The sequence below is a fragment of the Hypomesus nipponensis genome, chromosome 15 (genome assembly GCF_054491055.1).
Source record: "Hypomesus nipponensis isolate SF chromosome 15, ASM5449105v1, whole genome shotgun sequence".
In the NCBI taxonomy this organism is placed as follows: domain Eukaryota; kingdom Metazoa; phylum Chordata; class Actinopteri; order Osmeriformes; family Osmeridae; genus Hypomesus; species Hypomesus nipponensis.
Genome location: NC_140375.1, coordinates 13302067 through 13318306, shown reverse-complemented (window position 1 = coordinate 13318306; position 16240 = coordinate 13302067). Strand labels below are relative to the sequence as shown.

The 16240-nt window shown below is 50.0% G+C and overlaps 1 protein-coding gene across 1 annotated transcript in view; it reads right to left on the bottom strand.

The window, feature by feature from the left end:
- The window catches only part of robo2 (roundabout, axon guidance receptor, homolog 2 (Drosophila)), a 264425-nt gene that overhangs the window by 13212 nt on the left and 234973 nt on the right, over nt 1–16240 (bottom strand). Inside the window, 5 exon segments of the mRNA XM_084674013.1 lie at nt 694–853; nt 4770–4895; nt 7236–7508; nt 8494–8621; nt 13974–14016. Of these exon segments, the coding sequence (XP_084530139.1) occupies nt 694–853; nt 4770–4895; nt 7236–7508; nt 8494–8621; nt 13974–14016 (730 nt within the window).

Here is a 16240-nt window from a genome sequence, read left to right as displayed (position 1 = left end):
GTCCCCTCATCCCCAGGAGGCAGCAGCTGAAACAATGTTCTCTGCTCTCAGGAAGTTTTCCTCAGATAAAGTCTGGATCAGCAGACCAGACTGATCTGCAACCATCTGCGTCTATGTGTGTGCACACATATCGTGCATGCGCAAACACACACACACACACGTACACACGTACACACACACACGTACACACACACAAGTACACACACACACACACACACATGTACACACACACACGTACACACACACACGTACACACACACGTACACACACACGTACACACACACAAGTACACACACACACACACACACACGTACACACACACATACACACACACACACGTACACACACACAAGTACACACACACACACACGTACACACACACACACGTACACACACACGTACACACACACATACAGGTTTCTGCCAGATGCATCAGAGTAATTAGTCAGCCAGTCTAGAGAAGGACAATTCAGGTCTGATAAACACAGCAGGATCTCCTTGAACTCTGGACTGTTCTGCATTGAAATCACTATTGTCTTTTAACAATAGGACACAAGTAGCTACAGGGCTGCGGGGGCGGGGGAGGTGGTGGTGGGGGGGGGGTCTATTCCAGCATTGTGGAGGATGAGGGAGAGCCAGAGAGTCAGAGTGTGGTGGTGTTGATCCATCAGGTGGTGCGTGAGGCAGACGTACCCTCCCCCTTCGAGGTGCTCGTTGGGGTAGTGGTCCATGTCGGTGCCAGGGAGGGGGTGGATGGGCGGAGGGGGCAGGGGCACGTGGGCCCAGTTGGTGCCGTTTGCCTTGGTGGGCTTGGTGCTAGCCTTGGTTTTCTTCTTCTTGCCTCCCTTACCACCTAAGAAGACAGGAAGACGGGGAGAGAGAGAGACAGGAAGAAAGAGAGTTACAGAGAGGGACTCGTACCACGTACAGAATGGAATTATCAACTAAAATCAATTTACTGCATAACTGGGGTGGCAAAGGGAAACGATTTACTGTCTCCAAGTTGCAAATAGATTTTGCAAACAAAATCAATATGAAGTTACTGTAAATGTTGATGTATTCTACAAGAGAATCCAAGCATCTCCTGGTAAAAACACGTACATTCTCAAACCCGTTCCTCTTCAATGTGCTCCTGCCTTTCAGCAAACACAGTGTCTCAAGGCCAACTGCTGAAAAAGCACCATTCTGTTGATTGATTGGCTGAAAAGCCTCTAATCTCCATAGAAACAGGAGTTAGCAGCAGTAAAGCGGACCTTTGTCTCCCCCCCCCCTTTCCACCCAAGGGTTGCGGTTCACAATGAAACATCTCTCTCCTCTGATCACCATAAGGAATGGGCTGAGTGGGTGTCTGACTATGAGGTGCTAATGGAATCACTGAGAGTCTATCACACTTTCATTTATTTTATTACACCAGAGAGCCCCTCTACCTTCGCCCCCCTATCCATTTCCCCTCATATCTCCTGAACCCCAGTCACCCCCTTCCCCTGCCCATCCATCTTTATAAACCTGCCAGGGAAGCCGGGGCCCCAGAATCTGATTTGGGGACTGTGGTGGAGCCCCTTCCTGTCCCAAGCCACATGTGATGTGACCTCACACTTCCACTGGAATCATTTGGCTCGCTGTGTTCAGCCGGCCGATACAGCAGCTCTGGACCATGTCCTCAGGTGCTACATTGCTAAGCCTCCACATCACAGTGCTTCTACTTCCTTTGCAAATCACAGCCAACATCTCTGCTTTTAGAGAAATAAATAGTTCAACAAAAAATGTACAATACTATAACTTTCGTTTTATGAATTTTTAAGAAACTTACACTACTGTATATTTCCGAATGGGTGTCTAAAATCTGCCCTCGGAATGCATTAGCGGCAGGCTCCACTGTTTGCCTGCCAAGGGACAGCTCACATCTCAATCCAGAAAAATCCCCCGAGCGAGCAGGGCTGGCCAGCCACACCGGCTAGCACAAACCACCCCAGGGAGGTTCCGTTGTGTACATTTGTATCTGTCATCTGTTGGTTAAACCCTCCCTGCCAAAGGCCTGTAATCACTTCTGCCTCCACCACAAGAGAGGCTCTCTTCAGAGAACCCCTCGTCCTCGGCCATGTCAAATCATGTCCTCTAATATTCTGGCCTTGCCCTGACACGGCTCGATATGAGCTCCAGGTCTTTGAAAAGGAGGACGGGCCTGAACGTAGCGGGAGGCACGGCGGGGTTTACAGGGGAGGGTCGCACGGTGCAAGACGGTCACATCCTTCTCTCGAAGAGCGTTCTGCCAACAGATGCCTCTTGAGAAATGGAAGACAGTAGCATCTCACCATTGTTAGCAAATAAGAAAGCGGGGGAGGGTGGAAGTGAAGGAAAAGGAGGGGGGTGGGATACAATTAATAAATATGTGAGTAATAAAACAACAGCAGTCAGGCCCAGGGCGGGTGACTCTGCAGTGGAAAGTCTGAAAGTGATTGTGTTTCCCAACCCTTCCTCTGGGCTTAGCTTTCCCCAATAAATGGCAGAGCGGGCGCGATCGCTCAATCAAGACCCTTCCCCACTCTGGATCACAAATCCATATTGTAAATGAGCTTCTTTAAAGGAAGGATGGCTGACACTGAAGTGGAGCGGCCACACACAGGAATAATACTAAAAGGGCTAAGAGTTACACACCCCAACCGTCCCCATGACAAACAGACTCTTCAAACCCTGCCGTGCCCTTATATATAGATGTGGAGTTCAGTATTTATAGCTGGGGTTTGGACACTCCCAGACGTTAACTGTAGGGCTGCTGAAGGCTTGAGCTGCCTCTGTTTTTATTGGGTGCGTCAGTTCTGAGGCAGTTCTGAGGCAGTTCTGAGGCACGGCCACAAACGGAGAGTCCAGGAGACGGCCACCCGGGGCAGGAAGAGATGAAGTCCCACTGGGATCACCAGTCACTTCCTGTTTCAGAGACAAGTGCAGCGGTGCAGCTGCATCTTCTCTGGGTCTTTCCTTTCTGCCCTCCTCTTCCTTCATGTTCTCTCCTCCTCTCCTCCTCCACCTAATGAGCAGCCGTCCACCCCCAGTGGAAATGATCCTCCAGCAGTTGCTTTGAGAGCTGCACTATTTCTGCTCTTCTTCATCCCTCTGCTACACCTCCCTCTCTCCCCCCTTCCTCCCCCTCTCCTCCTTAAACATGGTGCTCATTATTCCTCTGCTTCTCCTCTGAGCCTACTCTGAACAGGAACGTCCTCACTTCAGACAGTGAGTTTTTCTTGTCTTCCACATAGAATCACAATATTTAGACACTGAAGTGATACATTTGACAGGTCAGGTTTTGGTTATTCTGAAAGGTTTTTTGTTCTAAAGACTCCATAAGGTGTCACATGCTATAGAATGAACCACCACAAGTAGAAATAGAAAACAAACTGAAAACAGAAACAGGCATTGTACATTTGTAGCCCGTAATCATATCTTTTTAAAGTTACCATGCAATAGTAAGTGGAAGGGGAAATTTCAGTAGAATTCCTGTATTCAGGTAAATCTAATTAGTATAACATTTTAAGACACGAGTCACTGAAATTAGCAATGAAAAATATCCAGAGGCCTCCAAATGAAATACACATGTTAGTTTATCTAGAGACTGTGGTTCTCTGGTTTCCCGTCTGTGCAGGAAGTACTAATAAGATGACCCTATCTGTTTCCCATCTGTGTCCTCACTGACTCTGGGCATCTCACTCTATGCTCCTCTCCTCCCTCCTCTCCTCCCTCTCCCTCCTTCCTCTTGATATAGAGACAGCCTCCACGCACCCCTCAGCTGGTCCAGTAATACAGTCCAGCTGGACTCTACCCTGCCTGTGGTCAAATCTCTGCCTCTGTTGAGCAGGCGTGGTCAGTTCAGATGCCAGGCTCTTAAAGGAGGAACTAGTTCCATTAGACCAGTTAAGGCAGTGGGTTGTAACGAGATTATAGAAGGGCGAGGAGGGGAGGCAGCCAAGCTAAGGGCCCAGTGTCCTCAGTGTCCTATAAATGACATTGTAATTCTCAGTACATGAGTTTTACTGTAGGCAGCTACTATTAGAAGATCAGAGGAAAGGGAGGCCTACTCTCACCACTTTACCCAGCCAAGCGTTTCAGATGGTTTGTGTGCGTGCGCGTGTGTGTGTGTGCGTGTGTGTCTTTGAGGGGGAGAGTGTGCGGGTGCATGCATGCTCTTACAAGGCACCACCCCAGCCCTGTTCAAGAGGCCCATTTGCATCTGCTTCCATTGGCTCTCAGATTGCTGCCTCAGACAGCAAGACAAAGACATGATAGACATCTACTGCTTTAGGAAGAACATCAGAGGCTGGCGCAGAGTGCTGTGCTGTAGTACTACTGTAGGTTACTTCCCTAACGCTTCACATTTCCAACAACTACAGCAGCGTTGTGGAGGTGTGTCTTCATAAAGCTGAAATTAACAGGGAGCCCTGACAACAGGAGCAAAGCATCATGGGGGAAAAAGGAGGCGTGGGGGCGGGAGCGTGTTAATATAAAGTCCCTCTCAGATTTGGGGATTTGCACATGCACATAGATCAGACCAATAAAGCAATCGCCAGGTCAATCAATCAATATTCCTTTGAGATTCTGAGTTGTACCAAAGAGTCAGACTGAAAATGAAGAGAAGGAGAGGAACGTGGAAAGAGGAGAGAGAGAAGGAAGGAGGAGAGAGAAGGAAGAAGGGAAGGAAGGAAGGAGGAGAGAAGGAAGGAGGAGAGAAGGAAGGGAGGAGAGACGAGTCTCATAGCCCTGCTCCTGGGGGGACCAACCTGAGAGACTGCCACTGCGCTCGGAGCTGTTGTGAGAGCTGGTGGTGCTGAAATCTTGTGATTGGTTGTGGGGCATTCTATTAGACATTCCCTCGGCCAATCGGTAGTCAGGAATGAAAAGGAGTGCTAGTTGGGTTAAAGGGGTAAAAAAACAACAGTGGTGTCAGGGGTCAGGTGGCAGGTGACAGCACAAGCACATGCAAGACATGCAGTTAGAGCATCAGGCAAGTGGTGACATCACTCTCAGTCATTCACTCATCCTCATCCCTTCACGCTCCTCTCAACTAGGGATGCACCCAATCCAGGATTCAGTTTCGGATTCGGCCTAATATTGGGTTTTTGGAGGGGGTTTCGTTTCGGGCGAACCGTAGAATTTTTTCCCCATCGAACCTAACCCTACGCTTGCACTACACGCGCTATACTGGTTGACATAAGGACGCTGCCGTTAATGACGGGAAGGTGTTTACGTAGGTGGACCGGTCAATGCAGTAGGCTGAGAGAAAGTGAAAATGGAACTTGTGAGCAGAAAAGTGTTTTTTGGCAGTACTTTCAGTCATAAGAAGGCGATTCAAGTTGAGCTACATGTTCAATTTGCAATGCCGATATGTCTCGTGGTGGCAAGGACACTAAACAATACACAACATCTCCGCTGTTAAAACATGCGTTTAAAACCTCTGAAAGAAATTCAAGAAATGGAAAAGGCTAATATTTTGGATATTGATTGGATCTTGATAGACATAAATAAACATTAGCATATGGTAATTGTCAAAAAAGTTGTTTTCTTTCTGCCATAATGTTGCTATTGTGGAAGAAATGTTGATTTCCTGTGTGCTTACATTGTTCACTAATCAAGAGAACTAGTCATTGGATATTAGTTAGTATGTTCTCATGTAAGCTTGCTATTAATAAGAGTAGATTGTGTCTATGTGTCAGGGTTAATAGATGTTTGAGATCAGGAGAAAGTACTGGCTAAATGTTCCTTGTCATGACTACAAGGAGAGCTCCAACTATGAACTCTTTAGTCTGAGTGGTCATGTGTTGGGAGCTGTGAATCTCTTTCTCTGAGACTGTTGTAGCGTCATTACTGCCTGACTGTCACTATCTATGTTTACATTCTTGTGCCCTATAAAAGATGGTCCTCTGTCCTTCAGAGCGGAGAGAGACTTGATTGAGACCTAAGCCTGATGTTGTGTTGTCATTTATTGTCAGAGGTCTGGTTTTCTCTCCCAATCTGCAGATTGATAAATACATATTAAAATCCAGAACTCAACTGAACTTAGTCACTCCGTTTATGAAGAGACGGACAAAACACTTTCTTCATCACTATCTTTTGGGAGTAGGATTCGGTATTCGGTTTCGGATTCGTCTGAATCTTAACCAGTGAATTCAGTATTTGTCTGAACCCCAAAAATCTGGATTTGGTGCATCCCTCCTCTCAACCACACACCCTCTCATTCAGTCTCTCATTCAAAAAACTTGGTCCGTAAACTTGATGCTGCTTTGATATTGAAACAAAGTTATTTCCTTGTAATACTTTGGGGAAAGTTCCAAATTGTTCTTAATCTATGAAGTGGAACGATAAAATCCAAAAGCAGCAGTTTAATGTAATTTACTGCCCCATTTATGTCATTTATTTAATATATTTGTTCAGGAATATAATAACATTTTACTTTATAAAGCCAAGCCAGAGAGGTTCGGGAAATTATATTCTAGATTACATTAGGGGAAAAAATGTTAAAGTATATAATTAATCTATTTTAAACCTTTGAGGTATGAGATCATAAATATGTATAAGCAGCATCGCCTGAGAACACTCATTAGTCTTAAAAGTGAGAAACTATAAAATCTATCATCAAATCCTTTTCTAATTGAGCAGGATTATTTTCTTAAATATTAGCAGTGTTAAAGTGGATGGGTAATTACTCAGGGAGTGAGGGATGAAGGAGACAAAATCTGACACCAGAAGAAACTCCAGACTGTCAACACCAGCCCATCTCAGGGTGTTTAGATAACTTGAGAAAGTGACCAAGAGATGATGTACGCATGTCCTTTGGAACAGACCCCGTTCTGCAGTGACAGCAGAGCCTAACCGCTTCAGACACATTGTGAAATAGTGTTGAAGAATGTACATGAACTGTACAGAAAGTTCATTGTGGGCTCATATGACAAATATCAATGGCTGTTTTTAATTCTTCCTAAAACCCACACATTCATCCTCCTCACTCACCAAACGCAAACATTCATCCTCCTCACTCACCAAACGCAAAAATTCATCCTCCTCACTCACCAAACGCAAACATTCATCCTCCTCACTCACCAAACGCAAACATTCATCCTCCTCACTCACCAAACGCAAACATTCATCCTCCTCACTCACCAAACGCAAAAATTCATCCTCCTCACTCACCAAACGCAAACATTCATCCTTCTCACTCGTCAAAAACACACTTCAGCTTCAGGACTTACTGTTGTTGCAGGAGTTCTTGTCAGGTAAGGAGTAGCCCAGGTTGGCCATCTCCTGCTTGGCCTGGACAGAGGCCTTCCACTGTGCCTCTGGCAGGTCCACAGCCAGCTCCTGGATGCTGCTGGAGTGGAGGATCTGGGTGGTGGCGTAGGGGGTGGCCTGGGATGCCTGGCTGGGGCTGTTGTAGCTGGCCTTGGTGGTGAAATCAATACTGCTGTAGATGGCTCCTTCAGACAGCATGGTGCCTGTCTTATCCCCCTGGCCACTGGGGAGATCTGGGGGAGGGAGGGATGAGAGGGAGCGTTCACAAGTACTCGGCTTCCAAGGGATCTACCTATACTCTTCACCTGCGACCTCTGAGTGTTTGAATAAAAGCAGGCGGGTAATCAGGGATAGGCAGCCTTGATGAACAAGGCTGGTCTTCACAGGAGATTAGCTAAGAGCAGTGTCTCATTATGCAGCTGGTCAGTGTGACCCGGGCTTCACACACCCAGAGTCCCAGAGGACCCGGCCACCAGGCCGGCTCGTCACATCCAACGTTTAACATATTCAGCCCAACTTATTCATGCATTCCAGCCCGGAGAGCAACCTTGGGGGCCCCGCTCCTCTCATCTCCTCTCCTCTCGCTTCGTCCTATGTGGCTCCCTTTCTCCTCTCCTCCCCTTTCTTCTCCTCCTCCACCCATGAGGGATAATCCTGCCACTCTGCATGTGTGTGTGTGTGTGTGAGTGTGTGAGTGTGTGTAGCATGTGTAGTGTATGGTCTGTGCGCCCACTGAAGGGGAGATGATGTACAGCCACAGTGGAAGCGTCCGCATCTGCGCCAGCCGAGCTGCGCCTGTCCTTCACGACTGGCTGCCCAGGACCATCTTTTCAAACAGCCCTCCTTCCCCATCCATCGCTCTCTCAGTCCCCCTCCCTCCCTCCATCCCTCCCTCGCTGAGGTATGGGCTGTGACACCAGGCTGGACTGTTTACCATTACTCAGCGGATGACAGCGCGGGGGCCCGTCGCTATGGCGTCCAGGCATCGTTCTGATGTGATATATAAATGTATATCCAAACACGCGTATGCAATATCCACACAGGTATACATCTACAGGGCAGGGGCTGGCGGCGCGGGGGGGACATGATGAATACAGAGGAGAGGAACAGCAGGGAGCAAAGCACCATCTCCAGCCTCCATCCGTTATCTCATGTCCCCCATACAGTCATACATCTCCCCCCCAGCTCAGCAGCCCCCGAGGGCGGCCCCTCACTCACCTCCACGGCCAAAGTTAGCGAGGTCGTTGGGCCCGCCTGAGCTGCTGTTGACAGGCAGGCTGGTGGCGGGCCAGGAGTCAGCCAGCCAGGGGTAGGGCGGGTCACTGGCATTCAGCAGGCCAGGTCGACTGAGGAGAGAAACCATGCCTCATGTTACACACACAAACACAAATGCAAGCATCATAGTCAATCACATGCTAATATGTTTTTTTGCACCCCCCCCCTCCCTATAACCACTAGCAAACCCCTCATGTAGTACTAATTATGAGGGACATGCTCTTGATTCATGAAACCTTCACGTTTGCCGATTAGAACAACATTTTAAATAAATAAACATGACGGGAATCAGTGGGGAGTCCACGCCTCGGCATGGGATCAAACATATGTTGTAATGTAAGTGTGTGTGTGGGTGTGTGTGAGGGGTGTGTTTGTGTATGTGTGCAGCCTCAGGTGCTAATGACATGTTTCTAAGATATGGGGGAAGCATGTACGCATGTGTCTTTCCTCCTCAAGTTAGAATTCCTCCAGGCGACACAACTCCTCACATCCCTGCTGTGCCTTTGTCATGCTCTCTCTGAAACGCACAACCATCCCGCGCACTACTGACACACACCCCACACATACACTGTACTGACACACACACACACACACAAGCATGTATGTACCGCCACTCCTACGCACTCGCACATTCATCCTGTGCTTGGCTGTGTTTTCACAGCCATCCTCCCTCCACAAACCCACTTGTGTGATGCCGGAGGGTGATGGGGGGACTGGCTCCATTTAACAGGTGTTGCGTGTCCCTCCCTCCTGGAGGGGGGGGGGTCCATAAAAAGCGACCATTAAGACTTTAACCTGTCATGGGTGACTGCTGGGAGGGCATTAGGGCCACTTTACTGTACAGTCACGTCTGGGGCTCGTTACCACGGCAACACCGTCGGAGGTAGATGAGAGTGCGAGGCGAAGCCGGGTTCCTTTGTGCGTGTGTGATTCCGTTACATTACCCGTTCGGCTCCATTCTTACACTGACAATAGGGAGGGATTTAAAGTGCAATGGAAATGAGTTTGTGAAAATATTTAAGGAGGGACAGAGTTTCTTGCTCATGCGGAATATAAAACCGAGAGCATCGTGCTGTGAGGTGACAGCACAGTTAACGCTCACGCGTCAAGGAAGAAGTGAGGTGACCTGGGTTAGTGGGTCTGGGGCCTCCTGTGCGGCCTCTCTCTCTCTCTTTCTCTCTCTCTCTCGCCCCTGAGATATCAGATTGTTGAGGTCCAACTAGCACCCCGGGCGATGGCTAGCCTGCCTGCCTGTTTGTCTGTCTGTTTGTCTGTTTCCCGCCTGCTCGTCTGTCTGTCTGTCTGACTCCCTTCTTGCCGTCCTGCCTGCCTGTCTGGCTGCTTTTCCAGACAAAAGGCCCTTCTGCTCTAGGGAGGTGACATGGCACCAGGGGGAGAGGGGGAAGGCTCAGGATATGTACATGGTGCTGGAACAGGAGCAGGAGCTCACGTCTTCCTCAGCCACTGGTTCTAATGAGAAGAGCTTGGGGTTGTGGCTAGTGGTATGTGTGTGTGTGTTTGTGTGTGTGTGTGTGTGGGGGGGGGGGGTATACATGAAGGGCAGGGCTACAGAAGGAGGCCTTGACAAGCTAAGAGCCCTCACCATGGTTCCTGAATGCCAAAACAGGCCCTGGGGGGAGAAGAGGTTTTCAAATTGATGGCTGTGCATCAGACGTGTGCACTTCTCACAGGGTAATACATCTAGCCGCCCTCGCCCCCATCCCAAACCCCCAACCCACCCCACCGTTTCTCACTGCCACATTCCCCCACTCCCTTCATTCTTTCCCTCTCTCCCTCCCTCCCTCGCTCACTCAGCATCAATCTCTTCCTAACCCCATTCTCCTTCTCCCCACACACCTCCTCATTTCATCCCTCCCTCCTTCCTCTCTCCCGCTCAACATCTGTCAGCTCAGAGTTTCCTGCCAGATGACAAAAGGATGAGAAAGATAGAGGGAGAGAGAGACCGTGAAACAGAGGTTTGGAGAGAGAGAAGCTCCTGTCTCAATATAAAATATAGTTCCATCTCTCCCTCATTACTAGTCTCACAGCTCTGGCGGATAACCCTGCACCTCCTCACCCCACCCTGCACCTCCTCACCCCACCCTGCAGCTCCTAACCCCACCCTGCACCTCCTCGCCCCACCCTGCAGCTCCTAACCCCACCCTGCACCTCCTCCCCCACCCTGCACCTCCTCACCCCACCCTGCAGCTCCTAACCCCACCCTGCACCTCCTCGCCCCACCCTGCGCCTCCTCCCCCACCCTGCACCTCCTCACCCCACCCTGCAGCTCCTAACCCCACCCTGCACCTCCTCGCCCCACCCTGCAGCTCCTAACCCCACCCTGCACCTCCTCGCCCCACCCTGCACCTCCTCCCCCACCCTGCGCCTCCTCGCCCCACCCTGCGCCTCCTCGCCCCACCCTGCACCTCCTCGCCCCACCCTGCGCCTCCTCACCCACCCTGCGCCTCCTCACCCACCCTGCGCCTCCTCACCCACCCTGCACCTCCTCACCCCACCCTGCGCCTCTTCCCCCCACCCTGCGCCTCCTCCCCCACCCTGCGCCTCCTCGCCCCACCCTGCGCTCCTCGCCCCACCCTGCACCTCCTCGCCCCACCCTGCGCCTCCTCACCCACCCTGCGCCTCCTCACCCACCCTGCGCCTCCTCACCCACCCTGCACCTCCTCACCCCACCCTGCGCCTCTTCCCCCCACCCTGCACCTCCTCGCCCCACCCTGCAGCTCCTAACCCCACCCTGCACCTCCTCGCCCCAACCTGCACCTCCTCCCCAACCCTGCACCTCCTCACCCCACCCTGCGCCTCCTCCCCCACCCTGCACCTCCTCACCCCACCCTGCAGCTCCTCGCCCCACCCTGCACCTCCTCGCCCCACCCTGCGCCTCCTCGCCCCACCCTGCGCCTCCTCGCCCCACCCTGCACCTCCTCGCCCCACCCTGCACCACACCAAACCCAGACCACCAAGGATTTGGGAGACGAGGAGTTCATACTGTAAAGTCCTGTCCTGTCCATGTCCTGAATTTAGAACTTAGCAACACATTCCCATAGAAGATAATTAGAATTAGAGTGATGGTGATTGGCTATATCTGTTATATGGGGGCCATGACTCGGAGGGGGAAAAGGGTAATGCGTCTTCCAACAACTTGACATGAAACTTTGAATCCCAGTAGACCTCCAAATGTATTGCAGCCTTGGCTGATAAGATTAGATTTGGGGCCATTTTTTTTCAGGCTTGCCTGGTGTTGTGAAAGGTAGCAAACCTGAAATACCGGCCAAGATGTCTGATGCAAGATGAGTCATAAACAAGCCAGCAGAGAGATATTCATCCCAAAACAACTCCATAAATCAGGAGAGTTTATGGGTCCACACTCTGGCTAGTGAGACTACAACTCACACTAAAAGATGGCACATTAAATTACACTTAGGGCATGTTGGAAACACATTTCCCTCTTAGATCTGCATACTGTGCACAGAGATTCCTCTGTCGGAGTGGTATTTCTCGGTCTAGCAGTGTACAGGAATCTCCGTATCAACAGTCATGACTAAACCCTCTCCCTTTTTCTTTATATATCAATATAAAAAAAAAATAAAAAAAAATATGTATATATATATTTTATAATAAATAAAAAAATATGGATGAATGGCGGTATAGGAAGTTGTTAGACTCATAATGACCATCTTTCTGCCAACGCGAGAAAGAAAGACTTCATCGTCTTCTATCAATTTCTACAGAGGAGCCAGACATACCATCCAGGTTTCACCAATCTGCAACCAATTCATCTTCCTTGAATCATTTATTCTGTGATCGATTAAGTGTAATTGTTCAGTCAGGCCAATTTGGCAGCAGCCAATGAGGAGCCGGGAAACAGACGTAGCTTCATTTGCTATTGTCTAATTAATGCGATAAACATCCCACATAACGAATGAACACACTTCCCTGTGATCCTCTGCTGCTCTCTCTAGGCAGATGGGGAGGCTGCAACATCTGGGCTCGGATGGCAGCCCAGAGACCCAACAGGGAGAGATTTACGTTAAGAGAGACACACAACTCCCGGCTCCAACCTGCTGTGCTGCCACATCCCCCTCCAGCTTGCAGATGGGAGGAACCCAGAGACAGGGACACCTCCAGCCCCTCCACCGGCATGAGAATCAGAGGCATTTATGTGGAAAATTGAAGGAAAAACACTACAGCAAAAAACGGATGAGAAAAGGCATGGCAAGTGGTGTGGCTAATTCTTTGAGTGCTTGCTGGCAGGGCCCGCAGAAATATGGACAGGCACGCACGCCGGCAGGCGAGCACACACACACACTCACACACACACACACACACACACTCACACACATGCTAAAAGAAAATGAAAACACAGCTGTATTCAGACTTAGTAAACACAGGAAGAAAGAGACACCTCCAGACAGCCAGCCATGAGCACACAGGGTGCCCAACGCAGCTTGAAGATGAGACAGAGTGATTCCCATCCCGTGGGGATTTGAGAAGTCAGGTGTGCTGAAGCTGTAGCTGTCTGGTAGGCTGGATTACCCCACAAAGCCTCCGTAACTGGTGTCGCTGAGATGAACCCCAACCCCAAGTCCAGACCCCCTTCACAAACACCCAATGTGACACACATCGTAGAGAGATATAGGTGGATGTCGAGAAAGACGGGGAGAGAAAGAGAGAGAGAGGAGGAGAGAAGGAGAGAGAGAAGGGGGGGAGGAGAAGAAAGCAGAGGGGGGGGGGGGTAAAGAGAAAGAGCAGACTGTCTGTGGGGGCAGGAGGGGTACGCTCCACACCTCTCTCCTGGGTAATTATTTTTACATTATTACATGTGCTAGGATCCCTGCCGCCCGCGCAAGGTGACAGGCAGATTTATCACTCCAGGGGGCTGCTGGGGCCCCTGGAACTAGCAGCGCAAGATAAATGATAAAATAAAAGCTTTCTCTGCTTAAATTGTTTCTGCTAATTCCGTTGGGGAGATTTATGGCTGCATGTATCGATGCGTGAACGGAGATGTGTTGGGAATGTTTACACTCTGGTCTGCACGCAACATACACACACACGTGCGTTCACACGTATCGGTTATCTATAGATTCATCCGTCACCTATCTGCATGGGGGAAGGCTCGCCTTGCAGTTGCAGATGACATGGTTACTGTTGAGGAGCTGAGTGGTCACTAAAAGTGAATATCGTGAAGACTTGAAGCTAAGAAAAGAAGCTGCTTGGAGGAGGATGCGTGGATGTGCTGGAACGGTCATGTGTACTGTTGTGGATGTACACCGCGAGTGTGCCATGGGTGTAAAGTGGCGTGTGCATGCAGGGAGCAGCGAGTGTTTGATTGGCACAGGGATAATAGGCCTGCTATTGTTTGTGTCTGGGTGGAAGGGCAGCTTGTCCCTGATGGACCGCACGCTCACCTGCCATTGCTCATCAGACCTCCGTCGACTCGCTGGAACGTCACTGTGAGTGCGGAGAGGGTGGGAGGGAGGGAGGGAGGGAGGGAGGGAGGGAGGGAGGGAGGGAGGGAGGGAGGGAGGGAGGGAGGGAGGGAGGGAGGGGGAGAGAGAGAGAGAACAAAGCAATCTGTTGAATTTTCAGACATTTTACATGACATCACACCAAGGTTTATTTCCAAAGGTTACACAACAACATGAGAGAGAGAAAGAGAGAAAGAAAGAGATAGAGAGAGATAGACAGAGATAGAGAGAGACGGTGCCGCTGTCCTTGTGTACAGTTATTATAAAGTGCTACCCAAGGTCATGTGTCCTGGCAGACGAGGTGGATACTAATGGATTCTTTAAGAGAGGACCATGGACCTGCATGTCCATCCCTCTCGGCGAAAATTAAAAAGAAGGAAGCAGTGAGTGAGGACGCCGGAGCGCTCTGCACGCGTCGCTCTCTTAATGTGTTCCTCCCAAGGACGCATGCCTGATGAGAGACAAGACTCGCTTAGCCTCTCTTATTTTGATCCTTGAGTTATCATCAGAAGTGTGATTAAATCTTGGCCCGAAAATGATTAGAAAAGTCAGTGGGCTCATTAATCAGTCTGAACGACACGTCTAGTGGACGTCAGTGAGTTAGCGCTGCCAATGCTAGCAGGGTTCCCTTGTTTAGGGGGGCTCTGGATGGGGCCCGCTCCGTTTTGTCAGCCAGGAGAGAGAAATAGAGAGTTAGGGAGAGAGAGAGGAGAGAGAAAGAGAGAGAGAGAGATAGATAAGAGAGAAAGAGAGAGGAGAAGAGAGAGGATGATCTGTTTCATCTCTGTTCAACACGCGTGATGACAAGGAAGCTTTAGAGCTGAGAACATGGACTTCAATGGATCACAGGAAATGTGCAGAGCAAAGGGAGGGGGGGAGCGAGAGTTTTGGTAATCACCCCATGCAACAGAGTGGGAGAGGGGTGGGGAAGAAAGAGAGAGGGGTGGGGAAGAAAGAGAGAGGGGTGGGGAAGAAAGAGAGAGGGGTGGGGAAGAAAGAGAGAGGGGTGGGGAAGAAAGAGAGAGGGGTGGGGAAGAAAGAGAGAGGGGTGGGGAAGAAAGAGAGAGGGGTGGGGAAGAAAGAGAGAGGGGTGGGGAAGAAAGAGAGAGGGGTGGGGAAGAAAGAGAGAGGGGTGGGGAAGAAAGAGAGAGGGGTGGGGAAGAAAGAGAGAGGGGATAGAGAGAGAGGGGACCCTGGTTCAGTTGAGAAGCGGATGGTAATTTGGCTCATTTGTTCCACAGATGGAGATTAAAGAAAGGAGGAGAGAGAGGAGGAGGAGGGATGAACATTCCTGCTCTCCTCTCGGCCTCTCTTCAGCTGGTCTCCCAACAAGCCCACACGTGTTGGGTGCACACTTCCCCAAAGAGAGGAGAAGAGAGGATTCTCTGGCTGCATGAACATGGACAGACGTTAGGGAGGAAGGGGTGGCAGTGTTGGAATCCCCTAGATCTTCCATGAGAGGAATCTGCCTGCCCTGTCATGTACTGTACCTTTCTCAAACTACACAGGGTGTTGGCCATCATGGTATTTTTGTATCCATTGTATAGTTGGATGAACGATTCTATAATTCATGATTCCTTTGATGAACATTAAAATGCCAATGTCGCTTTAATGTTATTGTTTACGTTTCGTTACACAAAGCGAGTAAAAATCCATTCATGATAACCCCCCCTCGCTATCCAGCACTGCTACTCAGATAACGACAGACTGTATTATCAATGATAGCTTCATCCCTGCCACACTGGCTCATTTGCATAAGTCTTTGACAGTGTGATCTTAAAGGGACCAGGCTCTGGGCCCTCCCTTCTCTCTCCACTGAAGCTTCGTTTCGCTAGCAGAAAGCGACGTGACTTCTCTCTCCGTCCCCCTCTCCCTACTGCTTACACATGGGGGACGGAAAAAGGAGGCGTTAGGGAGGGGCGCTTGTATGTGTGGAGTGTGTGTGTGTGTGTGTTTGTGGATAGTATGTGTCTGTGTGTATGAAGTGTGTGGAGTGTGTTGTGTGTGGACTGTGTGAGGCGTGTGTGTGTGTGTGTGGGTCTGCTGCGAGGAGGCCTCTGAAGTCCCTATCTGTGCTCCGGCACATTTGTGGGCAGCAGAGGAGGACTTTCATGTTAGCCAGACTGATGTGGCAGTAACAGAGACTGTGGAACTCCTTTCTTCCAGATAAGCACTTTCTCCAATATGAAGACAGATTAATCCCCTTT